We start from the raw sequence: 23,438 nt of genomic DNA on the forward strand, positions 1-23,438 counted from the left end.
GGCTGCGCTGGGCAGCCTTCCTGGAACCCGGCCCAGTGGCTCCTCTCGTGACGGCCGTGGCGACTGGTGACCTTCCTGGAACCTGGCCCAGTGGCTCCTCTCGTGACGGCCGTGGCGACTGGTGACCTTCCTGGAACCCGGCCCAGTGGCTCCTCTCGTGACGGCCGTGGCGACTGGTGACCTTCCTGGAACCCGGCCCAGTGGCTCCTCTCGTGACGGCCGTGGCGACTGGTGACCTTCCTGGAACCGGCCCAGTGGCTCCTCTCGTGACGGCCGTGGCGACTGGTGACCTTCCTGGAACCCGGCCCAGTGGCTCCTCTCGTGACGGCCGTGGCGACTGGTGACCTTCCTGGAACCCGGCCCAGTGGCTCCTCTCGTGACGGCCGTGGCGACTGGTGACGGATTTCATCACCTTGTCTCGTCGTGTAATTCCATCATTAAAACCCTAAACTTTATCATATTTCCGGGCCCTGCTCTTTCTGCCGTAATGGCCCACGCCCATCAATAACCGCAGCGTGGGCGCGAGATGGAGCGGCTGTCCGCAGAGGCAATCGCCGGAGAGCGGGCGAGGCCCGCGCTTTTAATCTCAATATAGCGCCGTTCGGACCAGCAGGAAAAAGAGTTGTTTTAAAATTAATTACCTTGTCAGTAGCTATTATGATTAAAAAGTGTGCCCACATCAATACCGTGTGCCTAATTCAGAAGCAGAGTCACGAGAAAGGCCATAAAAATCAATGGTTTAGGCCTTGAAGACGGAGGCTCTCTCTGCTGACGGGTGAGCTCACTGCGTGATGCTCAGGCCGCGGGCAGGCTGCTGGGCGGGGCAGTGGGGGCATGGGGCCTTCTTTTGTTAGTTTTATCTGCTGAACGTGATAGAAACCAACCTCCCAACCTTGGGCTTGTCTGGGATCTGCGGGAGGCCACGTGCTCGGAGAGAACAACCTGATCAGCAAAACACAGCGGTGGGAGCTTCTGACAACCAGGCTTCCCTCTGAGCTGCCGTCAACAGGCCAACCTTCCTGGAAGCCACTCTTGGGACTACATGCTTATGCTGCCCCGTGTGGTGTGCCGGCCCCCGGCGTGGGCTGGGGGGGCCGCAGCCATGGGGATGGTCCCTGGTGTGGTGCGCAGCCCCAGGGAAGGTCCCTGGTGTGGGTTGTGGGCTGGGGGGCCACAGCCCCAGGGATGGTCCCTGGTGTGGGTTGGGGGGGTGCACAGCCCCAGGGACGGTCCCTGGTGTGGGTTGTGGGCTGGGGGGCCACAGCCCCAGGGACGGTCCCTGGTGTGGGTTGGGGGGGCCTCAGCCCCGGGGACGGTCCCTGGTGTGGGTTGGGGGGGCCTCAGCCCTGGGGGACAGCCCCTGGTGTGGGCTGTGGGCTGGGGGGCCGCAGCCCCAGGGACAGTCCCTGGTGTGGGTTGAGGGGGCCTCAGCCCTGGGGGATGGTCCCTGGTGTGGGCTGTGGGCTGGGGGGCCGCAGCCCCGGGGATGGTCCCTGGCTTGGGCTGTGGGCTGGGGGGCCGCAGCCCCGGGGACGGTCCCTGGTGTGGGCTGTGGGCTGGGGGGCCGCAGCCCCGGGGACGGTCCCTGGTGTGGGTTGGGGGGGGCGCAGCCCCGGGAACGGTCCCTGGCGTGCCAGCTGCTGGCACAAGGGGCCTGAGGTGGGGGCAGGGAGGGGGGCCCAGGTGACTGGGGAAGGACCCTCTTGTTGACAGAGCAGAGCCAGGCGGGTGAGCCCCCCCAACACGCCCACCCCCGGGGGCCCGCCAGGTCCCTGCCCGCACACCCACTCCCCCAGGCCGGGCGCGTGCCTGGCGCGGCGGGCAGCCAGGCTGAGCCACCACCGCAGCCCCGGGGCCTCACTCAGGGTCCTGGCCCTGGGGACACCCGGGCCCCAGCCCTCAGGCGGGGCGGACCCGGGGAGGCCACGGCCCAGAGCAGCAGGACAGGGAGCGCTGGGCCAGCTGCTGAGCTTCCCAGGGGCTGCACCCCACGTCGGGAACGCCCGCCCTAGTCTTGGTGGGCTAGTGGCCGGAGCTCTGCTGTTGGAACGAGGCCTGAGGCCCTGCTGGGCGCTGGACTGTCACCGCAACTCGTATGTTGAGGCCCAGTCCCCTCAAAATGGTACTGGAGACAATTAAGGTCAAATGGGGTCACGAAAGTGGACCCAGATTCAACAGGACAGGTGTCCGTGAGAGAAGAGGCCTGCAGCTGCTTGTGTCTCCCAAAGACGTGGCAAGAAGGCGGCCATCGCTGTCCAACCAGGACGCGGGCCTCCCAGAGCCGGCCACGCTGACTGAGCCCAGAGCTGCAGGGATGCACACGCTGCCCCAGCTCCTGCCTGAGCTCCGTCTGTGCACAGACCGCCCCAACCACGGGGCTGCCTCGGGGGCTGCAGGCCCTTCTCAGTCAGATCCCCGCCGGGCATCCGCGTCTCCAGGGCCGGCTGCTCCAGGCCTCCCGGGCGAGCTGTCCGCTCGCACTCACTCTCACTCGCCCTTTTAACAGCAAGGTGACATCACAGCACCTTTCTGCTCGGACGCCACCACCGGCAAGGAGCAGAGACGTGCCCCAGCCTCCTGGGCCGCTGGGCTCCATGCGCAGCCCAGGAAAGCAGCACCGGGGCTCGGGAACGGGACCTTTCAGCCCTCCGGCGCCCACGAACATGGGCCCTCGGGAGACGCAGGCCGCCGGGAGGCTCCGCCTGGCTGAGCAAGTGGGCTGGCGCGGCTACAGTCCAGCAGCGAAGGAGGGCTCGAGTGGCCTAAACAGCGGCCAAGAGACCGAGGCCGGCGGGCGGACGAGCATGGAGGCGCCGCCTCAAGGGGCAGTGAGCTGTGGCGTGGACGTGCTGGGGCCGGGACACGCCGCGGAGGGAGTGGTCGTGCGCCGTCCACGTGGCGGTCGGGACGTTATCTAGGACGCACGTGGGAGCCCGCACCCCGCAAACACGGATGCCGCCAACACACCATGGGGACACACACGGGTGTGAACGCACATGGCCGCGCGGGAACATGCAGGGGGTCCCCGGGTGGGGTGGGACGACCCTGCACTGGGATGGGGAGGGCGGGACGCGGGCTCAGAGCGCGAGCGCGGGCCCTGGCAGCACCCTCAACTCTGAGCAGGACAACACGGAAACGGCGACGCAGGCGCGCTGAGTGGGGGCCCCGACTTCGCCTCCGCCGGTGCTGCGCTCGGCTCTTGTGACGCACAGGCTCACAGCCCCGCAGTGTCAGGACAGCAGCTCGCTCCTGGGCCAGCCCGGGACCTCGCACGCCCTCCCGCCCAATGCCAGGGACACGTGGGGGCTCTGCCCTCTGGCCAACGAGGAGCTGGGGTGGCGAGGAGGCTGCCCGTCGGGCCCGGAAGCCCGCGTCCAAGTTGGGCTCTGACGCGGGGACAGCAGCCGCCCGGGGGGCCCACCGTGCAGGGCGTCCCGACGACCCACATCCTTAGCACGGGGCCTGCCTCTGCCTGGAGACCAGAGGTTTTCTTTTCTGCCGGCTGGCTGGCGGGGTGAGCTCTGGGAACGGCCCAGAGAGAAGCCCCGGGACGCGGGCCTTTGAGCGGCTGACAGCTGACGGATGGCCGCCCGCAGGACGACAAAGGGGGCTGTGTGTCTGCCGCGTCACCCCGCAGCTCCCTGGGAACTAATTGCTTGGAGTCGCCCCGGGCAGCTTTATTTCTCTGGCAATCATTTTCTCTGAATGCCCCAAAATGAGCATGAAACAACTCTTTTGACCGGACATAAAAGTTAAATGTCCCAATGTTGACCAAATTAACTTCAGTGCTGTGACAATGGACTGTATTTGTGAGCAGACACCAGGGGACAAAGGGGCGCTTTCTGCCCGGATTTCACAGTTGTGATGTAAAATTGTTCCTACGGACCTGGCCGGGCCGTGCTGCAAAGGGAGACACAAGAGCCCTGTCACTTGTGGAAAAAAACCTCATTTCACGGCCGAGAGCTTGGGAGAGGCCAGGAAGGGCTGTGTGAGCTGGTCTCTGCTGCTGGGTTGACGCCCAAAATGCTTCCCCCCCAGGGTGTAGCTGTGTGCCTGACAGGGACCCCCCACGGGTACAAAGGTGCAGACAGCCCCCCAGAGACCCGGGCAGGGTCCGAGCCCCCCCAGGCGGATGGGACCCCAGCCCCACGCAGAGGCCCTGACACCGCCATCCCCGCATCTTTAAGCTTGGTACGCTTCCCTAACTAGAGGTCTGTCTCCTTCTAACCTTTCAGAACAAGAGATTTCAAGCAAGAAATTAGTGCGCAAAACATCAGTTGTTATTTGCCATAAAACCTGCCCTCTAGTAACACTGGAAAGTCTATTTTCCTGCGTCTCTGGGGTGACTCCTCCCCACAGAGCCCCTCGCAGCAAGAAGTGCAGATACGTCTGCAAGTTCACACACTTCAGACCAGAGTCTTCCTCTTGGGTGTTTTTCTTTATAAGTTAGCTTTTCACTTGGAAATAATCTTAGAGTCACAGGACAGTTGCAAGCAGGGCACGAGGTGCCTCTCGGTCTTAACCCAGGTCCCCTGGGCCAGCCTACAGGGGCAGGACATGGCTTGCCGGGCCTGACACCCACACCCGGGTGGAAACACGGGCCTGTGAGGCCCTCCAGGGAGATTAAGACGGGACCCCCACGCTGCCTCTCTGCATCCACATCGGCCGCAGACAATGTTCCCAGAGGTTCCCAACGCCCTGAATGGGGCCCCCTTGGTGGCAGCGTCCATTCAGGGGCCAGTGTGGCATTGTGCTCCCATCGGCAGAGCAGAATGCAGTCTGCTGGTGGCTGCCAAAAGGTTAGCAGCCCCGATGAAAGGGCGTCCGTCACTCACCGCCACAGAACAGCCCTTTGTGCGGGCGCCGGCCGCACCGGGAGGTCCGGACGCGGCTGGCTGGGCGCCCCACAGACGCCGTCCATGGGAACGCGGAGGCCGCTTCCCGGGGGCCGCGCAGCAGCAGTTCAGGCCCTGACAGGCCCTGAGGCCACTAGCCTCTGTTGACCGACCGCAGCCTCCAAGAGTGGCCCATTCCCTGGCTGGCTCAGCGCTGCCGTGAAGGCGGCCTGGGAGGCCTGTCCGGCCACTGAGAGGGTCACCCCTCCCAGCGGGGCTGCTCCCAAGTCTGCTGTGACCGCACGCGCCCCTCCCCCTGGACCAAACAGCCTGTTTCAGCTGGGCTGCAGGCCGATGCCCCCGGGGGCTGACCGCCCAGAGCCTCAGCACCGACCCAGCCATGCTAGCGCCCGGCTACCCTGGCATCAAGCAGCAAAGGCTCGGGTCCAGCGTGCTGTCCCTGCCTCCGGTGATCGACACTCAGCTCAGGCCATGGCTGGACACCCAGCCCAGAGGAGAGCTCGCTGTGGAGGCGGCAAGGGCAGGCAGACCCCCGTGTCCCCCACGTGTGGGGTCTCAGGGGCCGGACGGACCTCAGGGACCCTGGGAGTGAGCTGGTGACCACTGCCTCATCCCAGGGCACAGAACCCTGGCCTCCCACTCCATCCAGGGCGCGTCCTGGCCAAGCACAACTTGGGGGCCGGGCGGGCCGGCAGGGCGCTGGGGAAACTGGAGACGCTTCCCAAGACCAGGCGGGCCGGGCCCCCTGAGAGTGGGGGCTGTGCAGGGGGGCTCGCAGATGCTGGGCTCTGGCAAACCAGGCCTAAACGGCGGATTAGCTGGGGTGAGACTGCCTCTCCCTCCCAGATGACAGCGCGTTGGCGCTGACGTGGCGGAGGTCACGGGAGATCACCGCGGACAGACGAGGACCAGAGGGCCCAGGTGGGGCCCTGCACACTGGCTCCGATGGGGCCGGGTGGCCACGAGCCGGGGCAGGAGGTGGAGGCCGGCGTCCTGAAGCCCACTGAGGTGGCCTCCCCTCTGGTCAGGGGCCCGAAGCTCGGACCAAGAAGCAGGGGCAGAGCGGGGAGGGAGGCAGCACTCAGCAGGCAGGGGTCAGCGGGCAGGGGGCGGGGGTCAGCGGGCAGGGGTCAGAGGGCAGAGGTCAGGGGTCAGCGGGCGGGGTCGGGGGTCAGGCCAGGGCTTGTGCTTTATGCCCGGGCTGACATTTATCAGTTTGTATTTTTGGTAAACAGGGGAAAGCAAGCTATGACAAGGTGGAAAGCCAGCCTCGATCCTCCCCAGAGGCGGGCGGGCGGGGAGGCCCCTCAGCACTCACCTGTCGAGCACGTAGCCCAGGGCCTTGTGCCGGATCCCCGAGTACACAGAGGGGCTGGTCTCCCAGGCAACCAGGTTGGAAGCATCATGGAAGAGATGGATGTTCACCAAGTCAAAGGCACTGCGGGGACAGACAGGAAGCTCAGGACGCGGGCTGGAGCTGCTGGGTCCCCTGGGCGGCCCCCTGCCACCCCACCCCGCTCTCCGGGCAGGTGCCGCCAGGCTGCCCGGGGCAAGTCCTCCTCTGACATGTGGTCGGACGACATGCTGGACTCACGTGCGCGAGCCCTCACACAGGAAGGACCCACACACAAAGGTCACCACCAGCGGCAAAGGGGCCCAGAGAGGATGCTGGGACCGTTCCCCAAAACAGAGGGGCGGGGAGGACGGAGAGGAGCGGGGAGGACGGAGAGGACGGGGAGGATGGGGAGGAGTGGGAGGGTGGGGGAGGGCGGCGAAGAGTGGGGAGGGTGGGGAGGAGCGGGGAGGAGCAGGGAGGATGGGGGACGACGGGGAGGAGTGGGGAGGTCCGGAAGGAGCGGGGGGGGGAAGTGGGATGAGACAAGAATGGGGGTGGGGAGGATGGGAGGTGGGATGAGACGTGGAGGAGCAGGAGATGGGGGAGGAGCAGGGAGGGTCAGGGAGGATGGGGGGGGAGCGGGGAGGGTGGTGGATGACAGAGAGAAGCATGGAGGGTGGGGGATGACGGGGAGGAGCGGGGAGGGTCGGAGAGGACGGGGGAGGTGTGGGGGTGGGGAGAGGGAGGACCGGGGAGGGTGGGGGAGGATTGGGAGGAGTGGGGAGGATGAGGAGGACCCAGAGGAGCGGGGGGGGGGCGGGGGACGGGGGAGGAGCGGGGAGGGTGGGGGAGGACAGGGAGGAGCGGAGAGGGTGGGGGAGGACGGGGGAGGAGCGGGGGGGCTGGGAGGACAGGGAGGAGCAGGGAGGGTCGGGGAGGACGGGGGAGGAGCAGGGAGGGTGGGGGAGGACGGGGGAGGAGCAGGTGTGGGGAGGACATGGAGGAGCGGGGAGGGTGGGGGAGGACGGGGGAGGAGTGGGGGGGCGGGAGGACGGAGAGGAGCGGGGAGGGTGGGGAGGAGAGGGCGGGGAGGTGCTGGGCGCTTGCCCAGGCCTCAGCTCCCTACGTAGCTGGCCGTGCACCCGAAGGCCCCATGCGGGTCAGCACTCCGTGTGGAGGGTCGGGGCACTGGGGGGTTCAGTTCACTCTGCAGAAGCAGCCGCGAGCTCACAGCCCCTGGAAAGCCTTGGGGAAAGACCATGGCCCATGTTTCCTGCGGGCCTGCGGGGGCGTGGGGAGGCTGGGTGGGCCCGTGAGTGCCGGGAGCCCTGGGGCATCGCTGGGGCCTGTGTGGCTCACAGCAGAGGGGGCGGGTGGGTTCCATGTCCCCTGCGGAGTCGGGGCCATCAGGCCCTGAGACCCAGCCTGACAGCACGCCCCCCACCCCCGCCCAAGCACATGGAGGAAGCTCCAGCTCTCTGCTCTGGCCGCGTGGTGACCACTGAGCCCGGAGCCCCTCCCTGGGCCGTGGGCGGCAGTCGGGGTGGGGGCCGGGTCAGGAGGCTGCGGCGGTCTCGGCTCCTCCCACCCCAGAGCTCTGGGACCGCCGCCCAGGGGACGCCCTGACTGCGTGCTGCCCCAGCAAGGGGGTCGTGTGGACATGGGGGGTGGTCCCAAGGAGGGGCCGCAGCGGTCAGCCAGCGGCAGGCTGGGCCTCCCCCAGCGGAGCACTCGCAGTGCAGACCCAGGTGGACGGGCACACGCCGCGTGGGTGGGGCCCAGGCTCCTCAAGGTGCCCTGACCCGGGGGGGGGGCGCCCAACTTCCCGAGGGACCCCCACCCGTGCTCAGAGTGCTGCTGGCCGTGCGGCCTGGGCCTCTTGGCCACGCTCGGGGTCCCCGGGCATCGCCGGGCTCACCAACCCCGTCCAGCCGGGGGAGGGGGGGCGCTGGCCGCAGGGGCTGTGGAGCACATACCAGTCCGCGAGGCACCACCGCGTCCGGAGGAAGCCTTTCCGCGACCACTTGCACTAGAAGGCAAAGAGGCCACACTGTTCAGTGGCTGGGGCGGGGGGGGGGGAGGCCCGTGACGGCTCTGTGATGCCGCCGTGCTGGGAGCGCGGGCCACAGCAGCGTCAGCGTGACCCACACGGCCACGCGGGGCCCTTCCTGACCCCCAGGCCTCAGCCTCATGCCAGCACGGCTTCCTAGAACATCTGCCTTCCCAGAACAGCCCAGGGCTGGTGCCCAGGAGGGGTGTGGGGAGAGCCTGTGGGGACAGGCAGGGGGCAGGGGCGGGGGCCCATGTGGTCCCAACGCTGCGCCCGTCCAGGGAGGCAGGGGCTCCAGCCTGGCCACTGAGCGCAGACGCCCAGCCCAAGGGCCTCCCCTCACCACCCACCCAACAGCCAGACTTCACGAGGGGCTCCTCCCACACCCGCTCCAGCTGGTAGACCCCGTCCTCTGCATGGCCTGGGCAGGCCAGGTCACAGCGGCCTTGAGTCTGGACGAGTCTTTGTCAGGACCCTGCCTCACTGGCCTTCTCTCTGACCATGGCTGGTTAGAACCACCTCGCTGGTTGGTGCGGCTGCTGCGGGACCTGGGAGCCCCTAAGGTTGAGAACGGCACCCAGGGTCACGTGGGCGTGGTCACCCGCGGGGGCCGGGGGGCCGGGGGGCCGGGGCATGTCCTCGGGGGGCCCTCGCCCTCTCCTAGCGCCAGAGCAGGAGGCGGAGCGGGGTCTCCAGGTGCACCAGGCATTGGTGCCTCCCCGTGCCCCAGTGGCCTCTCCAGAGAAGCAGTGACTGACCCTCCGTCCGGGACCACTGCCCCTGCAGAGAATGGGAGGTGGTCATCGCCACCCCGCTGCCCTCGGGCACGTCAGGAAACCAGAAGCTGCAGTGCAGAGTGGCCCTGCCTCAGAGGCCCGGCTTCTGGACTCAGGGCGAGCCTTCGGAAGCAGGACCAGGGTCCGGGCCCCCAGAGTGGCCTGCGGTCCGCACCCACGTGGAGGGGGCTGGGGCATCCGAGCAAGAGCTCCTGGATGTAGGTGCCTGTTGCAAATGGAGGCAGGGTGCGCGGGCGGGACTGGGGTCTCCCCTGCCTCCCACTGTCCCGTCCACCCTTCTGGGCTCCCTGGCCATCGCCACCTTCTCCAGCCCCTGTGGCGTCCGGGGGTGGCCGGCTGCCCCCCGGCACCCACCCTGACTCTCAGAGAGGCCCTTGCCCCTGGAGAGGAGACCACGGGGGTCGGGGGTGGGGGCACGCCGTTCAGCTGACAATATCAAGTCCCCGCTCAGATGCCCCGTTAATAGGATTCCTTTACCAGCAGATGGATTGCGCACACAGGCGGCTTCATCTACTAAAAGACGACATAAATCTTGGTGAGAAAAGGGAGGCTGCGGGAGGTTATCAGCACACAGGCCCCGTGAAAGGCCCGCCTCGGAGCATTAGCGGAATTAATTCATCTTTCATAAGAGCTCGGAGCGGCCCCGTGATCTATGGCAACAAGCAATTTCTCACTACGGGCTTGAGGAAAAAAAAACGCCTCAGCCCCAATCGACTACACAAATCTGCTTTTTAAAAATGGTCTCGCATTATCTGAAGTGCTGCTCCCAGAGGTAGTGTTTGAAACGCATGTCGAGCCAAAAGAACCCGTAAATCAGCGGGGAGAGTTCTGTTAGTTTTAGACGCGGTGGGCTGTAATTATTTGGAATGGCATTATGCCTCCATCATGGTAATTACATTTAGATTATCCTTAAGCGGTGGTAATAAAAGAAAGAGAAATCAGTCTTACACTAATTCCCTCCCCCAAAGTGTGTCTGAATGAAGCGGCCGGACGGGCCTGCCTGCAGAGCAGGAGCGCCTGCCGAGGGCCGGCTGACCCCACAGGCCCCCGGGGAGCCTCCGGTAGACACGTGGTCCTGCCAGGGGCCCTGGGGTTTCTCACACCCAAGAAATCCCGGACTATCGACAGAACGGTAGAAGCACGTGTGTTTTTCTCAATAAGATTTTCCTCCCGTTAATTCATCAAGATGAAAGGAAAATGAACAAGTCCTGGAAACTTAGACAACGTCAGACCCAGCAGACCACAAATGTGGGTGATTCCGTGGGGTGGAACGGGGGCCCCAGGCTGGGGTCACCTCGTCCCAGGACACACTGCCCTAGTGCAGATATCTGGGTCCCCACAGAGGCACCCCACCTCCTTCCTCCAGAGACACACTCTGCCCTCTCTCTGTGGCGGGCAGGGGGGCCCTGCAGGGCCTGCAGCCTAGTCAGTCCCTCCCTCAGAGGGTGTGTGTGTGGGGGACCACGGCTGAGCCCCCAGCACGCCCACCCATCCACCTGCCCACCCTCGCCCCCATCACGCCCCCAGGGCCTGGCACGAGAGAGACGGGGGGAACCCTGGGCACACTGGTGCCTGGAGAGGGAGAGACGGGGGGACCCCAGGCATGCCGGGCCCTGGAGAGAGAGAGAGACGGGGTACCCCAGGCACGCTAGGGCCTGGAGAGGGAGAGACGGGGGGACCCCAGGCACGCTGGGGCCTGGAGAGGGAGAGAGGGGGGGACCCCAGGCACGCCGGGGCCTGGAGAGGGAGAGATGGGGGGACCCCAGGCACACTGGGCCCTGGAGAGGGAAAGACGGGGGTACCCCAGGCTCGCTGGGGCCTGGAGAGAGAGAGATGGGGGGACCCCAGGCACACTGGGCCCTGGAGAGGGAGAGAAGGGGGGACCCCAGGCACGCCGGGGCCTGGAGAGGGAGAGAGACGGGGGACCCCAGGCATGCTGGGCCCTGGAGAGGGAGAGACGGGGGGACCCCAGGCACGTTGAGCCCTGGAGAGGGAGAGATGGGGAGACCCCAGGCATGCTGGGGCCTGGAGAGGGAGAGATGGGGAGACCCCAGGCACACTGGGGCCTGGAGAGGGAGAGATGGGGGGACCCCAGGCACGCTGGGGCCTGGAGAGGGAGAGATGGGGAGACCCCAGGCACACTGGGGCCTGGAGAGGGAGAGATGGGGGGACCCCAGGCATGCTGGGCCCTGGAGAGGGAGAGATGGGGAGACCCCAGGCATGCTGGGCCCTGAAGAGGGAGAGACGGGGGACCCCAGGCACGCTGGGCCCTGGAGAGGGAGAGACGGGGGGACCCCAGGCACGCCGGGCCCTGGAGAGGGAGAGACAGGGGGACCCCAGGCACGCCGGGCCCTGGAGAGAGAGAGAGATGGGGGACCCCAGGCACACTGGGCCCTGGAGAGGGAGAGAGACGGGGGACCCCAGGCATGCTGGGCCCTGGAGAGGGAGAGACGGGGGGATCCCAGGCACACTGGGACCTGGAGAGGGAGAGAGACGGGGGACCCCAGGCACACTGGGGCCTGGAGAGGGAGAGAGATGGGGGGACCCCGGGCACACTGGGGCCTGGAGAGGGAGAGATGGGGGACCCCAGGCATGCCGGGGCCTGGAGAGGGAGAGACGGGGACCCCAGGCATGCCGGGCCCTGGAGAGGGAGAGACGGGGACCCCAGGCATGCCGGGCCCTGGAGAGGGCGCCCCGCAGAGCAGAGCCTGAGGGTGAGGGGTGTGGGTGCCCTCAGAAGGGGCCGCGGTCCCGGGAGGGGTGCAGGCCGGAGCCACAGCTGGTGGGCTGGGGGTGGGCCGGCTCACGGAGGCTCTGGGTCCGGCATCAGGCCCTCCCTGCAGGGAGTGGCCTTGTCCGAGGCTCTGGGTCAGGCGCCGGGCCCTCCCTGCAGGGAGTGGCCTCGTCGGTGGGGCTCCTCGGCCTGCCCAGGAGGACACGGTGAGCCTAACGGACGACCTTCTCCGAGGACTGCCACAGTCCCTGGCCGGGAGCCTCCGGGGACCCGGCTCCAAGGCCACAGGGCAGTGAGAGGACCCCAACCTCCGAGTCAGCTGCAAGCGACGGGGACGAGGGGCTCTGGGGGGTCAGCTGAGTCTCCGGGGTGACGGGGATGTACCGCACACGTCCGCTCCGGGCCAGGTCACCAAGCGCGTCCCGCCCTGGCGGGTGTGGAGTGGGACGACGTCCCGGACACCAGGCAGCCCCTGGGGGCAGTGGCCGGGGCAGCGGTGCTGCGAGGGAACCGGCGGGCTGGGCTTCAGCAGAGCCTGCCTGCCGGCCCGGGTGCCTGCCAGTCAGGGGCCGCACTCGCCTCGGCCCGTCACGGTTCAGGAATCGAGTGCTGATTAAAGGAGAAAGTCGCAAAGAAAGATACTAAGCTAAAAGAAAGAAAGATACTAAGCTGCTTGGGCGGGGTGGGGGGAAAGGGGGGGCTACCTCAAAGGCTCCCCACCCGGCCGCCAAGTCCTTGCCCCGTGAGGCCCTGGGCCTAGCACTGCCCGCGGGCTGTCCAGCCCCTGCACTGACCAGGCGACGTGCCCCGGCCTTCCCTGCTGGGTGCACGGACCCCGGACATCACCAGGGGTGTCAGGGTCCCCCCTGCAGAGAAGCTGCTGAAATACCAGAGCCTCCTACTTGGCCGGTTCAGGGCTGTCCCTTAACTGCCCCCTGGACCCCTGCAAGCTGGCTCTCCCCCTGTCAGAGGCCAGGACCCTCCCTGTGGTCCTGCAGACCCCCCCCACCAGCCTCCCTCGAACGGCACCATTTCCACTGCCGTTCCTCTCAGGCCGGGGCCAGTGCTGGCTGCAGCCAGCCGGGGGGAGTCTGGATGGGGTGGGGCCAGGAGACAACTCGGCCTCTCAAGCTGACTTCTCAGCCTTGCCCTGTTCCCAGGAAGCTCAACCACCCTCCTGCTGAACGGGCTCTGGCCAACGGCCCGGGGGGACTGCGGGGCTGAGCCGCATTGGGGTGGGGGGGTGGGGGTCAGGGGAGGGGGTGCCCCAGCCATGCCCTCCCCAACCCACAGGGCAGAAGGGACAGCCCCCGGGGCAGGGACTGCGGCAGGCGGGGTGGATGGGCTGGGAGGCGGCCCCTGACATCAAGTCCTTGGCGGGGACAATGGATGGGGAAGCTGTGCCTGGCGGGATGAGGGGCTCATCCTTCATGGAAGCGGCCACAATTCCTTCACCGCAGGAGCGGGTCATAAAGCAAGTTAATAAAGCCGTGGCCTTGCTGAAATCACCTCGAGTGCCGGGTGCAGGGCGGGGGCGGGGGGGTGATGCTCCTCCAGTCGGGGGAGGGGGCGGGGCGATGCCCAGCTCTCCACGACCCCCAAGCTTCACAGGGTCACGTCCCACTCTGTGTCCACAGGCCCCCAGGGAAGGTGATCCGCCTGGTCAACCTGTGGATTTCACTGTCAGGAGGCTCTGGAGACGCTGGTTATTACAACATTCTCTAAAAGTACGGGGATCCAAAATTGTGTGTGCAGCGTAATGGCTGCATAAAAATAACAAAATTGTACAAAAGCGCCTGAAACCCACAGGAACCGCACCCAGGCTTTCTGTGTCCAAGCAGTGGCGAGAAACAGCCCACACCTCCGTGTGCTTCCGGAGCTCTGGGGAGCAGGCACCCGGGGCGGGGGGAATCGCACCCCAGGGCTTTCCCTGTGGGAGCGTGGGGGCTGGTCAGCACCCTGGGGACGGGGAGAGCCCCCCGAGGGCCTGCACCCCCAGTCCCAGCGCTCCCGTCCGGAGTGTCACCCGCAGACCAACACGCTCAGCGAGGTTTGCTGGGAGCCCCAAGGGACAGTCCTCCTGCACCCTTGGGGGAAGGGCCTTCTGCCTGGGAGTGACGATGCCGGCTGACATCAACCACGGGTCCTCCAGCCCTCACCCGAGGACACCCCGCCGAGCCCACCCGGTCGAACCTCCAGCAGAGCAGGACGCCGGGGCATGGCAGCATGGGGGTGCGGTGGGGACATCCTGTCTTGGAGTGTGATGCGTTCACGGCCCAGGCCTGCACTGGGCTGGCTGCCCCGGCGGTGACCCACCTCGGGGAAGTAGTCCTGCGGGAACTTCTCCTTCTCCAGCATGGGAGTGCTCTCCAGCGTGTCCGAGTAGATCTCCTTGCCGGTCACCTTCTTGTACTTCTTGGCTGGAAGAAGGCCCAGGGTGACTTCAGTTCTGCCCCCCACCCCTGGCTCAGGGCCACGGGGTCCACGTCCTACCTGGGCAGCCCCGTGCGGGGCGAGGGCTGCAACCCCGGGCAGGCAGCTGCTCCCAGGGACCCGGGGCCCATAAATCGCCATCCCCGCGGCTGGACCCTGACCCTGGACTTCATCTCCCTCGGAGCGCCTGGCCTCAGGTTTACAGGGGCTAATTGGCTCCTGTGAGCAAACGGCTGCATTTGAAAGGGCTGTGGCGTTACCGTCCACTCGTGCTCAAGGTAAATTTATTTAATAACATTGATTTCCTCCTGCCATCACTCACAGCTAGGGAAGGGGAGTCCTTATGTGAGATTGTGTGGGGGGGCGCAGGCAAGGTGGCCGGAGCTTTGGGCCCGCTCCCCGCCTGCCCGCATCCAGCCGACCCCCGCACACAGGGCCGGCACACCCAGGCCAGGATCACTCCCTTCACAGACCACTGTCCCTGCATCCGCCATGGGGCTAAATGCACACTGTCACGGGGCCGGGGGCAGAAGGCTGCGAGCTTCCCCCAGACGCCGGCAGGGTGCCTGGCCGCAGGAGGGCCTGCTGAGACCGCCCCGGGGAGCCCCCACCGGCTGCGGGGACATCACGCTTCCCCTGCTCCCTGGGGGCCGTGGGGAGGGCCCTGGCTGCTCAGGCGGAGGATGAGCTGCCCTGCCAGAGTGCCCCGGGTCTGGCCCCGGGTCCTGCAAGCAGCCCCAGCTGGGCTCTATGGAGCAGCGCCCGCCCCGAAGCCCAGGGAGCAGAGATGGGACGTGACGAGAGCGCCCCCCCAGGGCAGGGCTGCGCAGGGCCCGCCGCACCTCCGACCTTGTCCCCAAACCAGCGAGCCGGGCCCCTGCCGATGGGCGCCTCTGCACCTCAACTGCCCCCCAGGCCCCCAGACTGCCGCCTCCCAAGGCCCACGAGCTGGCGCCGGGGGGAGGGTAAGCGGACAAGGGCCGAGAGAGGCCCGAGCCACCAGGACGGAGGGAGTCCACTCCCGAATGGGAGCACGGCGGCCAGTGCGCAGGACGGGTGGGGTCAGAGGGGGGAGGTCAGGGAGCCTGCGGGGCAGGGCGGGGCTGAGCCGGCGGAGGAGCCGGGGTGGCCGGGGCCCCCGCGGCATCTGCGGAGGGCACGGGGCCACGTGGAGGCCCAGCCCTGGCAGTGCCGCCCTCTGCCCAGCCCTGGGGACACCCTCCTCCCGTGCGTCTGACCTCAGCAGTGGGAGGCGCTGCCCGCCGAGGGGCCTCCAGGGGAGCAGGGCCCGCACGTCCGGGCGCCCTACACGGGTATTTATCCCGCCTTCCGAGGGTCCTCTCGGCTGACAGCCGTGGCCTGGGTTTGGCCCAGACCTGAGAATAAAGGAAGTTCTTTCTAAAGGTCTGCTCAGGACAGGGATCCTCGGATCAAAGCTGAGTCCTTGCCACAGCCAGCCCGGGGCATTGGCTTGTGTGCTGCATGGGGTGGAGGCCCCCAGAACGGACGTCCTCAGGATGGACGGACGTCCTCAGGACAGACGGATGTCCACAGGACAGACGGACATCCATGGGACACACACCCCCGCCCTCGGTGCGCCAGGCGGGCACAGGTGTAGGACCAGCCTGGAGGCTCGCCAGAAGGAGGGCGGGGGTGGGGGCCACGGCAGGAGGCAGTTCTGCTGAGATGAAACCTGGGTCCCTTGAGGAAAGAGGAGACTGGGGAGGGGTGGGTAGGAGAAGACCTTGGTCTTTCTCAAACAAGTGAGATTTTATTTTTAGAGCAGCTTGGGGATTACAAAAATTGAGCTGCAAGTGGAGCGTTCCCGTCCTCCTGCAGTGCAGGAGACCCAGGTTCCGTCCCCGGGTGGGGAAGGTCCCCTGGAGGAGGGAGGGCACAGCAACCCACTCCAGTATTCTCGCCCGGAGAATCCCAAGGACAGAGGAGCCTGGTGGGCTACAGTTCCCGAGGTCACAAAGAGTCAGACACGACTGAGTGACTAACTCACTTTCATAGCTTCCCAACAGCCTGCATTGGTGGGCTCGTGCGTGCTGGGGGTCCCGACAAACGCAGACATCACAAATGCACCTATCCACCACTGCAGCCTCACAGAGCACTTCCTCAGCCCTGAAACCATGCTCCACCCAACCTGGATCAGCCAGCCTCACTTCTGCTGCCTCCACTGTGGGTGGCCTTCCCCAACGGGCCACGTTCCCTCAGGAACACACGTTTGAGCTTCCTCCGTGAGTTTTTGTGTCTTGACAGTCATTTAGTTTTGCTGCTGGAAGATATTTCAAGTCTGGATGGCCCACAGTCTGTGTATTCCTTCATCTATGAAGGACACACTCTGGTTACTTCCAGTTTTTGCTAATTATGAAAAAAGATGCTATAAACATTTCTGTACAGGTCTGTGTGTTGTCATTAAGTTTTCCACTCATTTGGGTAAATCCCAAGAAACATAAGAGTGTGTCTGGCTTTGCAAGAAATCATCGAGCTGTGAACCGCAGAGGCTGGACCGTTTTGCTTCCCCACCAGCAAAGAGGGAGGCTTCCTGCTGCCCCACATCCTGCCAGCGTGTCAGCAGACTTCAGGTGTTCTCACAGGTGTGTGTGGGTTTTAACTTGCATTTCCCTGATGGCATATGATGTTGAATAGCTTTTCATCGCCCTTTCCAGTGTTCTTGCCTGGAGAATCCAAGGGATGGCGGAGCCTGGTGGGCTGCCGTCTATGGCGTCACACAGAGTCAGACACGACTGAAGTGACTTAGCAGCAGCAGCAGCTTTTCATCATATCTGTGTATCTTCTTGGGTGAGATTCTGTTCAAATCTTTTGCTGTTCAGTCGCTCACTCGTGCCTGATTCTTTGTGACCCCATGGACTGCAGCACGCCAGGCTTCCCTGTCCTTCACTATCTCCCTGAGCTTGCTATAACTCATGTCCATTGCGTCGGTGATACCATCCAACCATCTCATCCTCTGTTGTCCCCTTCTCCTCCCACCTTCAATCTTTCCCAGCATCACGGTCTTTTCTAATGAGTCAGTTCTTTGCATCAGGTGACCAAACTATTGGAGCTTCAGCAGCATCAGTCCTTCCAATGAATATTCAGGATTGATTTTCTTTAGGACTGACTGGTTTGATTTCCTTGCAGTCCAGGGGACTCTCAAGAGTCTTCTCCAACACCACAGTTTGAAAGCACCAATTCTTTGATGCTCAGCCTTCTTTATAGTTAAACTCTCACATCCATACATGACTACTGGAAAAACCATAGCTTTGACTAGATGGACCTTTGTTGGCAAAGTATTGTCTCTGCTTTTTAATATGCTGTCTAGGTTTGTCATAGCTTTTCTTCTAAGGAGCAAGTGTCTTTTAATTTCGTGGCTGCAGTCACCATCTGCAGTGATTTGGGAGCCCAAGAAAATAATGTCTGTCACTATTTCCATTGTTTCCCCATCTATTCTCCATAAAATGATGGGGCTGGAGGCTAGGATCTTTGTTTTTTGAATGGTGAGTTTTAAGCCAGCTTTTTTACTGTCCTCTTTCACTTTCATCAAGAGGCTCTTTAGTTCTTCACTTTCTGCCGTGAGGGTGAGGGTGGTGTCATCTGCATATCTGAGGTTATTGGTATTTCTCCTGGCAATCTTGATTCCAGCTTGTGCTTCATCCAGCCCAGCGTTTCTCATGATGTACTCTGCATATAAGTTAAATAAGCAGGGTAACAATATGCACCCTTAATGTATTCCTTTCCAATCTGGAACCAGTCTGTTGTTCCATGTTCTATTCTAACTGTTGCTTCTTGACCTGCATATAGGTTTCTCAGGAGGCAGGTCAGGTGGTCTGGTATTCCCGTCTCTTAAGAATTCCCCACAGTTTGTTGTGATCCACACGGTCAAAGGCATTAGTGTAGTCAATGAAGCACAAGTAGATGTTTTTCTGGAACTCTCTTGCTTTTTCTGTGATTCAATGGATGTTGGCAATTTGATCTCTGGTTCCTCTGCCTTTTCTAAATCCAGCTTGAACATCTGGTAGTTCTCAGTTCACATACTGTTGAAGCCTGGTTTGGAGGATTTTGAGCATTACTTTGCTAGCGTGTGAGAAGAGTGCAATTGTGCGGTAGTTTGAACATTCTTTGGCACTGCCTTCCTTTGGCTCACTTTTAAATTGTGTTGTTTTCTTATTGCTGAGTTTTAAAGAGTTCTTTTTTATTTGGATAACAGTCCTTATGTGCCTTTTCAAATGTTTTCTCCCAGTCTGTGGCTGGTCTTCTCATCCTCTTAACAGAGAGAGAACATGGTTTTCACTCCAGTAAAGTCCAGCTCACAGTTTTCCCTTTCACAGAGCATGTTTTTGGTGCTGCATCTGAAGAGTCATCACTAAACCATCACTAAAACACCTACATTTCCTCCTATGTTATCGTCCAGGAGTTTTATAGTTTCACACTTTACAATTGGGTCTCTGATTCATTTTGAGTTAATATTTGTGAAGGTGCAAGGTCTGTGACTAGATTCATTTTCCTCGCATATTGACAGACCCCAGCACCACTTGTTGAGAAGACTATCTTTGCTCTATTTTATTACTCTTGCTCCTTTGTTAAAGGTCAGTTGACTTTGTGTGTGAGGGTCCATTTCTGTCCTCACTATTCCGTTTGATCTTTTTGTCTGTTCTTCCACCAACATCACGCTGTTTTGATTCCTGTAACTTCATAGAAAGTCTTGACGTTGAATAGTGTCAGCCCTCCAATCTTGTTCTCCTCCTTCAATACTGGGTTGGCTATTCTGGGTCTTTTGCCTCCTCTCCATATAAACTTTAGGATAAATTGGTCAGTACCCCCAAGAAAACTTTCTGGGACTTAGAACAAGCTTGTGTTGAACCTATGGATCAAGTTGGGAAGAACTTGACAATCCTGAATCTTCCTATAAACGAACATGGACTATCCCTCCACTTAGTTGGGTCTTCTTTGACTCCTTTAATCAGATTTCATAGTTTCTCTCATGGAGATATTGCACATATCTTTTAAAATAATCTAATTCATCTTCGTATGGCCGTGCTGGGCCTCCACTGCTGCACGGGCTTTTCTCTAGTTGCGGCGTGTGGGGGCTGCTCTGGTTGAGGGGCACGGGCTTCTCACGGCGGTGGCGTCTCTGGCCGTGGAGCGTGGGCTCCAGGGTGTGCGGGTCCCAGCAGCTGCAGTTCTCGGGCTCTGGCGCACTGGCTCGGTAGCTGTGAAGCTTAGGCTCTGTTGCTCCATGGCATGTGGGATCTTCTCAGATCTGGGGTTGAACTTGTGTTTCCTGCACTGGCAGGAGGATTCTTTACCACTGAGCCACCAGGAAACCCCAATGTTGTATGTATTTTGTTAGGTTTATTTCCAAGTACTTTTTGGTATGTGAGCTAATGTAAATGATATTGTGTTCTTAATTTCGAGTTCCACCTGTTAAATGCTATCAGCGAAAGCCCTTAACTTATGCTTATTAATCTCACATCCTACACGCTTGCTTATTGGCACTCGTTTCTGCTGCTGCTGCTGTTGATGTTAGTTCCTTAGGATTTTCTATATAAACTCGTCACCTAAGACGTAAGACAACACCTTCCTATCAATAAGACTTTTATGTCTTTTCTTGTCATATTACAGTAGCCAAGATTTCCAGTGTGACGTGGAAGAGAAATGGTGGGAGTGGACACCCCCGCCTAGATACTGACCTTAGGGGAAAAGCATCTAGATCTAGTTTCTCACTATTAAGCATGACTTTGTGCAGAATCTCTGTGGCTGTTCTTTACCAAGCTGAGGAAGTTCTCCTCTATTCCTAGTTTCCTGAGTTTTTATTATAAATGGGCGTTGGATTTTCTCAAATTTTTTTTCTACATCTATTGATATAGTCATGTGATTTTCTCTTTTAGCCTATCGATGTGATGGATTACATTGATTGATTTTTGAATGGTGACTCAGGCTTACATACCTAGAGTAAATCTGAATTGGTCACAGTGCATAATTTTTCTTATATGTTGCTAGTTTTGAGTTGCTAATATTGTCAGTATGTTGAGAATTTTGCTTTGTATGTTCATGAGAGATACTGGCCTGTACTCTTCCTTTTGTGTAATATCTTTGTCTAGTCTTGGTATCAGGGTAATGCTAGCCATGTAGAATGAATTAGAAAGTCTTCCCTCTGCTTTTACTTTCTGGGAGATATTCTAAAGAACTGGTATAATTTCTTCCTTGAACGTTTAGTAGAATTCACCAGTGACACCATTTGGGCCTGAGGCTTTCTTGCTTAGAAGGTTATGAAGTACTGACTGAATTTCCTTTAATAGATAATTCATATTATCTACTCCTCCTTGAATGAGTTTTGATAGACTATCTTTCAAGGAAGTGGGCCATCTAAGTCATCAAATCTACAGGCGCAGACTTGTTCACAATATCCCTATATTATCCTTTTAATGTCCACTGGATCAGCAGTGATGGTCCCTCTCTCATTTCTGATATTAATTTGTGCCTTTTATTCTTTGTTAGCCTGACTAAAGGTTTACCAATTTTACTGATTTTTTCAAAGAATCAGCTCCTGGTTTCATTAATTTTCTGTTCTGAGTGTCTGTTTTCAATTTCATTGTTGTGTGCTCTGATTTTCGTTGTTTCTTCTCGTCTACTTACTTTGGATTTAACCTGCTCCTCTTGCTTGCCCAGCTGTGACAGGAACCTGAGGGGAGGCTGGGACTGTCTATCTCTCTCCCCGCTGGCTGGGCCTTGATCAGACCCCAGTGGGCTGCATGCTAGTCAAGGGTTTTCCTTGAGGTCAGGCGTCTGGGAGGAACAGAACGCTCTGGGCGATTCAGAATTGCTACTCTCCTCTCCCTTGCCAGAGGCACGCAGGGATTTCCCTTCATCTTCATCCTGAGAACCTGGTGGGGCTCCTGGAGGCAAACCCACGAAGGGGGCCCTAAAGATGACCCTGCGTGGTCTCCCTGCCGTGACCTGACTGCATGATGGTCTCTGCTCATGGCTCTGACTCTCGGGCCTGCCCAGCCATCTCCCCAGCTTGAGGGGCAGCAGTCTGTCCCGTGACCTTGCTCCTCTGAGGGGTCTACGGAGAGTCACCTATTTACAGCTGGTTTGGATCGTCTCTTCTGTGAGGCTGAACTAACAACGTCCTCGCTTGTCACGTGTTGGACCAGAAACTGAAACCCCTTTCATCTGTCTCATCTCAACTTTCTAAGTAGGAAAATATCTGTTAAAACCCAGGCTGTCTGTTCTTTAAAGTGTGTTCAAACTGCACAAATTTGGATTACTTTTGCTGTAGCTCAGTTTCAGGCAGAAATGCAAGCCTTGAAGAGCAGGGGCTGGGGAGCAAGGGCCGGCGGCCACACCTGCCCGAGACTCCGGCCACGCCCACTGCTGTGGGTCGGTAGGAACACCCGCCACCCCGCGGCTTGTCGGCTCAGGGCATGACCACAGCCCGTGTTATCACAGTTCTTGTCAATGACAACGTGCAGGTCTTGCTGGAGTTGAACGTACATCTAAGGTACAGATGTAAATGGACTGTGGGCTAACCAGGCACTTCATGATGACTTTGATGTAGAAATACAGCATTTCTGCAAAGGCTTATTGAAAAGGGGAGAAGCTCAACAGAGGTGGTGCCTGTCGGGCCAGAGGTGCAGGCTCCTTAGAAGCAAAGCCCTTCTGCTGCAGCTGCGCCGGGAGCCGCTGTGTCTGCATCCTCCCCCCACCTCGCTCACGGCCCTGCGGCCACGACACTCAACGTCCAGTGTCTGCAAGGGCGTAGGGAGAGCAGCCTGCTCCCTCCAGGTCTGCTGGGCCGCTCTCAGCCCCTCGGTGGGGCAGCCAGGGGCTGCGTCTCAGGTGCAGAGAATTCGCAGGCAACAGCCTGGTGAAGACCTGCTGCTGGGACCCTGTTCTCAGGCTGATGGAATCACTGCTTCTCGGCCTGTGGGCACGCTCTATCTCCAGAGTGAGTGGAGAGGATGACTATGAACAGACTGCGAGGCAGGCCGCTCCACAGTCCTCACCCCTGGGAGGCATCGCAGAGGCCTGTTATCCAGCTCCACGGGCCTGGTGCGGCTCAGAGCGCTCGACGCTCAACATGCAGAGTCGAGCCCGCCTGCGCGGTCAGCGCACACGCACCCTGCGGGCAGACGCGCGGCCTCCACGCGTGGGCACTCGGGGCCCCGGAGACGCAAAGGGCTTGCCCGGTGAACACGGGCAGCGCTGTCCGCTCCGCCACAAACACGCTCTCGCCAGCTCTTTCCTAAAACATGTGGTCTGGCTGTGTTTTTCATTTTTCTCCCTTTCTCACATTTGACAAACACACAGATACAAACCGTTCCCTTCTCCTCTTAACTCTATTACAGGAAAACCAGAGTCCCCGGCCTGAGCCGTGAGGGTGGCAGGGGTGTGGCCCAGGCCAGAGGGGAAGCCGTCTGGGGCCAGAGGGGAAGGGCTGACCATCGAGGCTTCAGAGAAGACACAAAGCAGGAGTCCTCCCAAGTCCCTGCCTGTGACCGCGGAAACCCTCGATCAAACCGGACACGCAGTCCTGTCGCAGGGATGCTGGGTGTCCTCCCAAGTCCCTGCCTGTGACCGTGGAAACCCTCGATCAAACCAGACACACAGGCCTGTTGCAGGGACGCTGGGCAGAAGGGGCCGGGAGAAGCCAGACCACAGGCAAAGGGCAGGGTCCAGCAGGACAGAAAATCCCAGAGGGCGTAAAGGACAGCGGGGCGTCTTACCTTTAAAGTCAAATTGGTAGATGTTTTTTAAGGATTCGTGAAGAAAGTAAAAGCTTCCTAGCGCCTGCAGAGTAAAAAGAGAAACCAAGTGAGCGGCGTGACAAGATTCTAAAGCGGTTTTGCGCAAGAAGGCGAGTCCAGCTCGTGGCGGCCAGTCACAGCCCCTGAGCCTTGGCGGCCAGCGCCCACACCTCTGGAGCTGGACACCCCACGCTCCAGCCTCGAGCCAGGCCCCCGCGCCCAGCCCGCTGCCCGCGTCCGCTGCGGGGCCACCCTGCAGGACGGAGCTGCGGCCCCCCTGCCCCTGAGCCGCTGACCACGAGCAGCACCACCAGCCGCCCGCCGGCGCCAAGAGCGGCTCTGGGCGACCAGCTCGGGCCAGTGCACCCTCCGGAGAAGGCCAAGTGCAGGCCCGGGCTGGGAGGGACGGGGCACCCGAAGCTGGAAGTCACTTGTTTACCTGGAATTCAAACTTCACTGGGGGTGAGTGCACGCGT

The 23,438-nt window shown here is 61.3% G+C and overlaps 1 protein-coding gene across 2 annotated transcripts in view; it reads right to left on the reverse strand.

The window, feature by feature from the left end:
* INPP5A (inositol polyphosphate-5-phosphatase A) overlaps positions 1 to 23,438 on the reverse strand; it is a 149,261-nt gene that overhangs the window by 28,676 nt on the left and 97,147 nt on the right. For both annotated transcript variants that reach the window (XM_043475065.1, XM_043475066.1), the window contains exons 5-8: positions 22,942 to 23,005; positions 14,090 to 14,193; positions 8,169 to 8,221; positions 6,175 to 6,294 (exon numbers count right to left, since the gene is read on the reverse strand). In XM_043475065.1, coding sequence (XP_043331000.1) covers positions 6,175 to 6,294; positions 8,169 to 8,221; positions 14,090 to 14,193; positions 22,942 to 23,005 — 341 coding nt within the window. The remainder of the gene's footprint in view (positions 1 to 6,174; positions 6,295 to 8,168; positions 8,222 to 14,089; positions 14,194 to 22,941; positions 23,006 to 23,438) is intronic.

This window comes from Cervus canadensis, chromosome 8 (assembly GCF_019320065.1).
Source record: "Cervus canadensis isolate Bull #8, Minnesota chromosome 8, ASM1932006v1, whole genome shotgun sequence".
In the NCBI taxonomy this organism is placed as follows: Eukaryota; Metazoa; Chordata; class Mammalia; order Artiodactyla; family Cervidae; genus Cervus; species Cervus canadensis.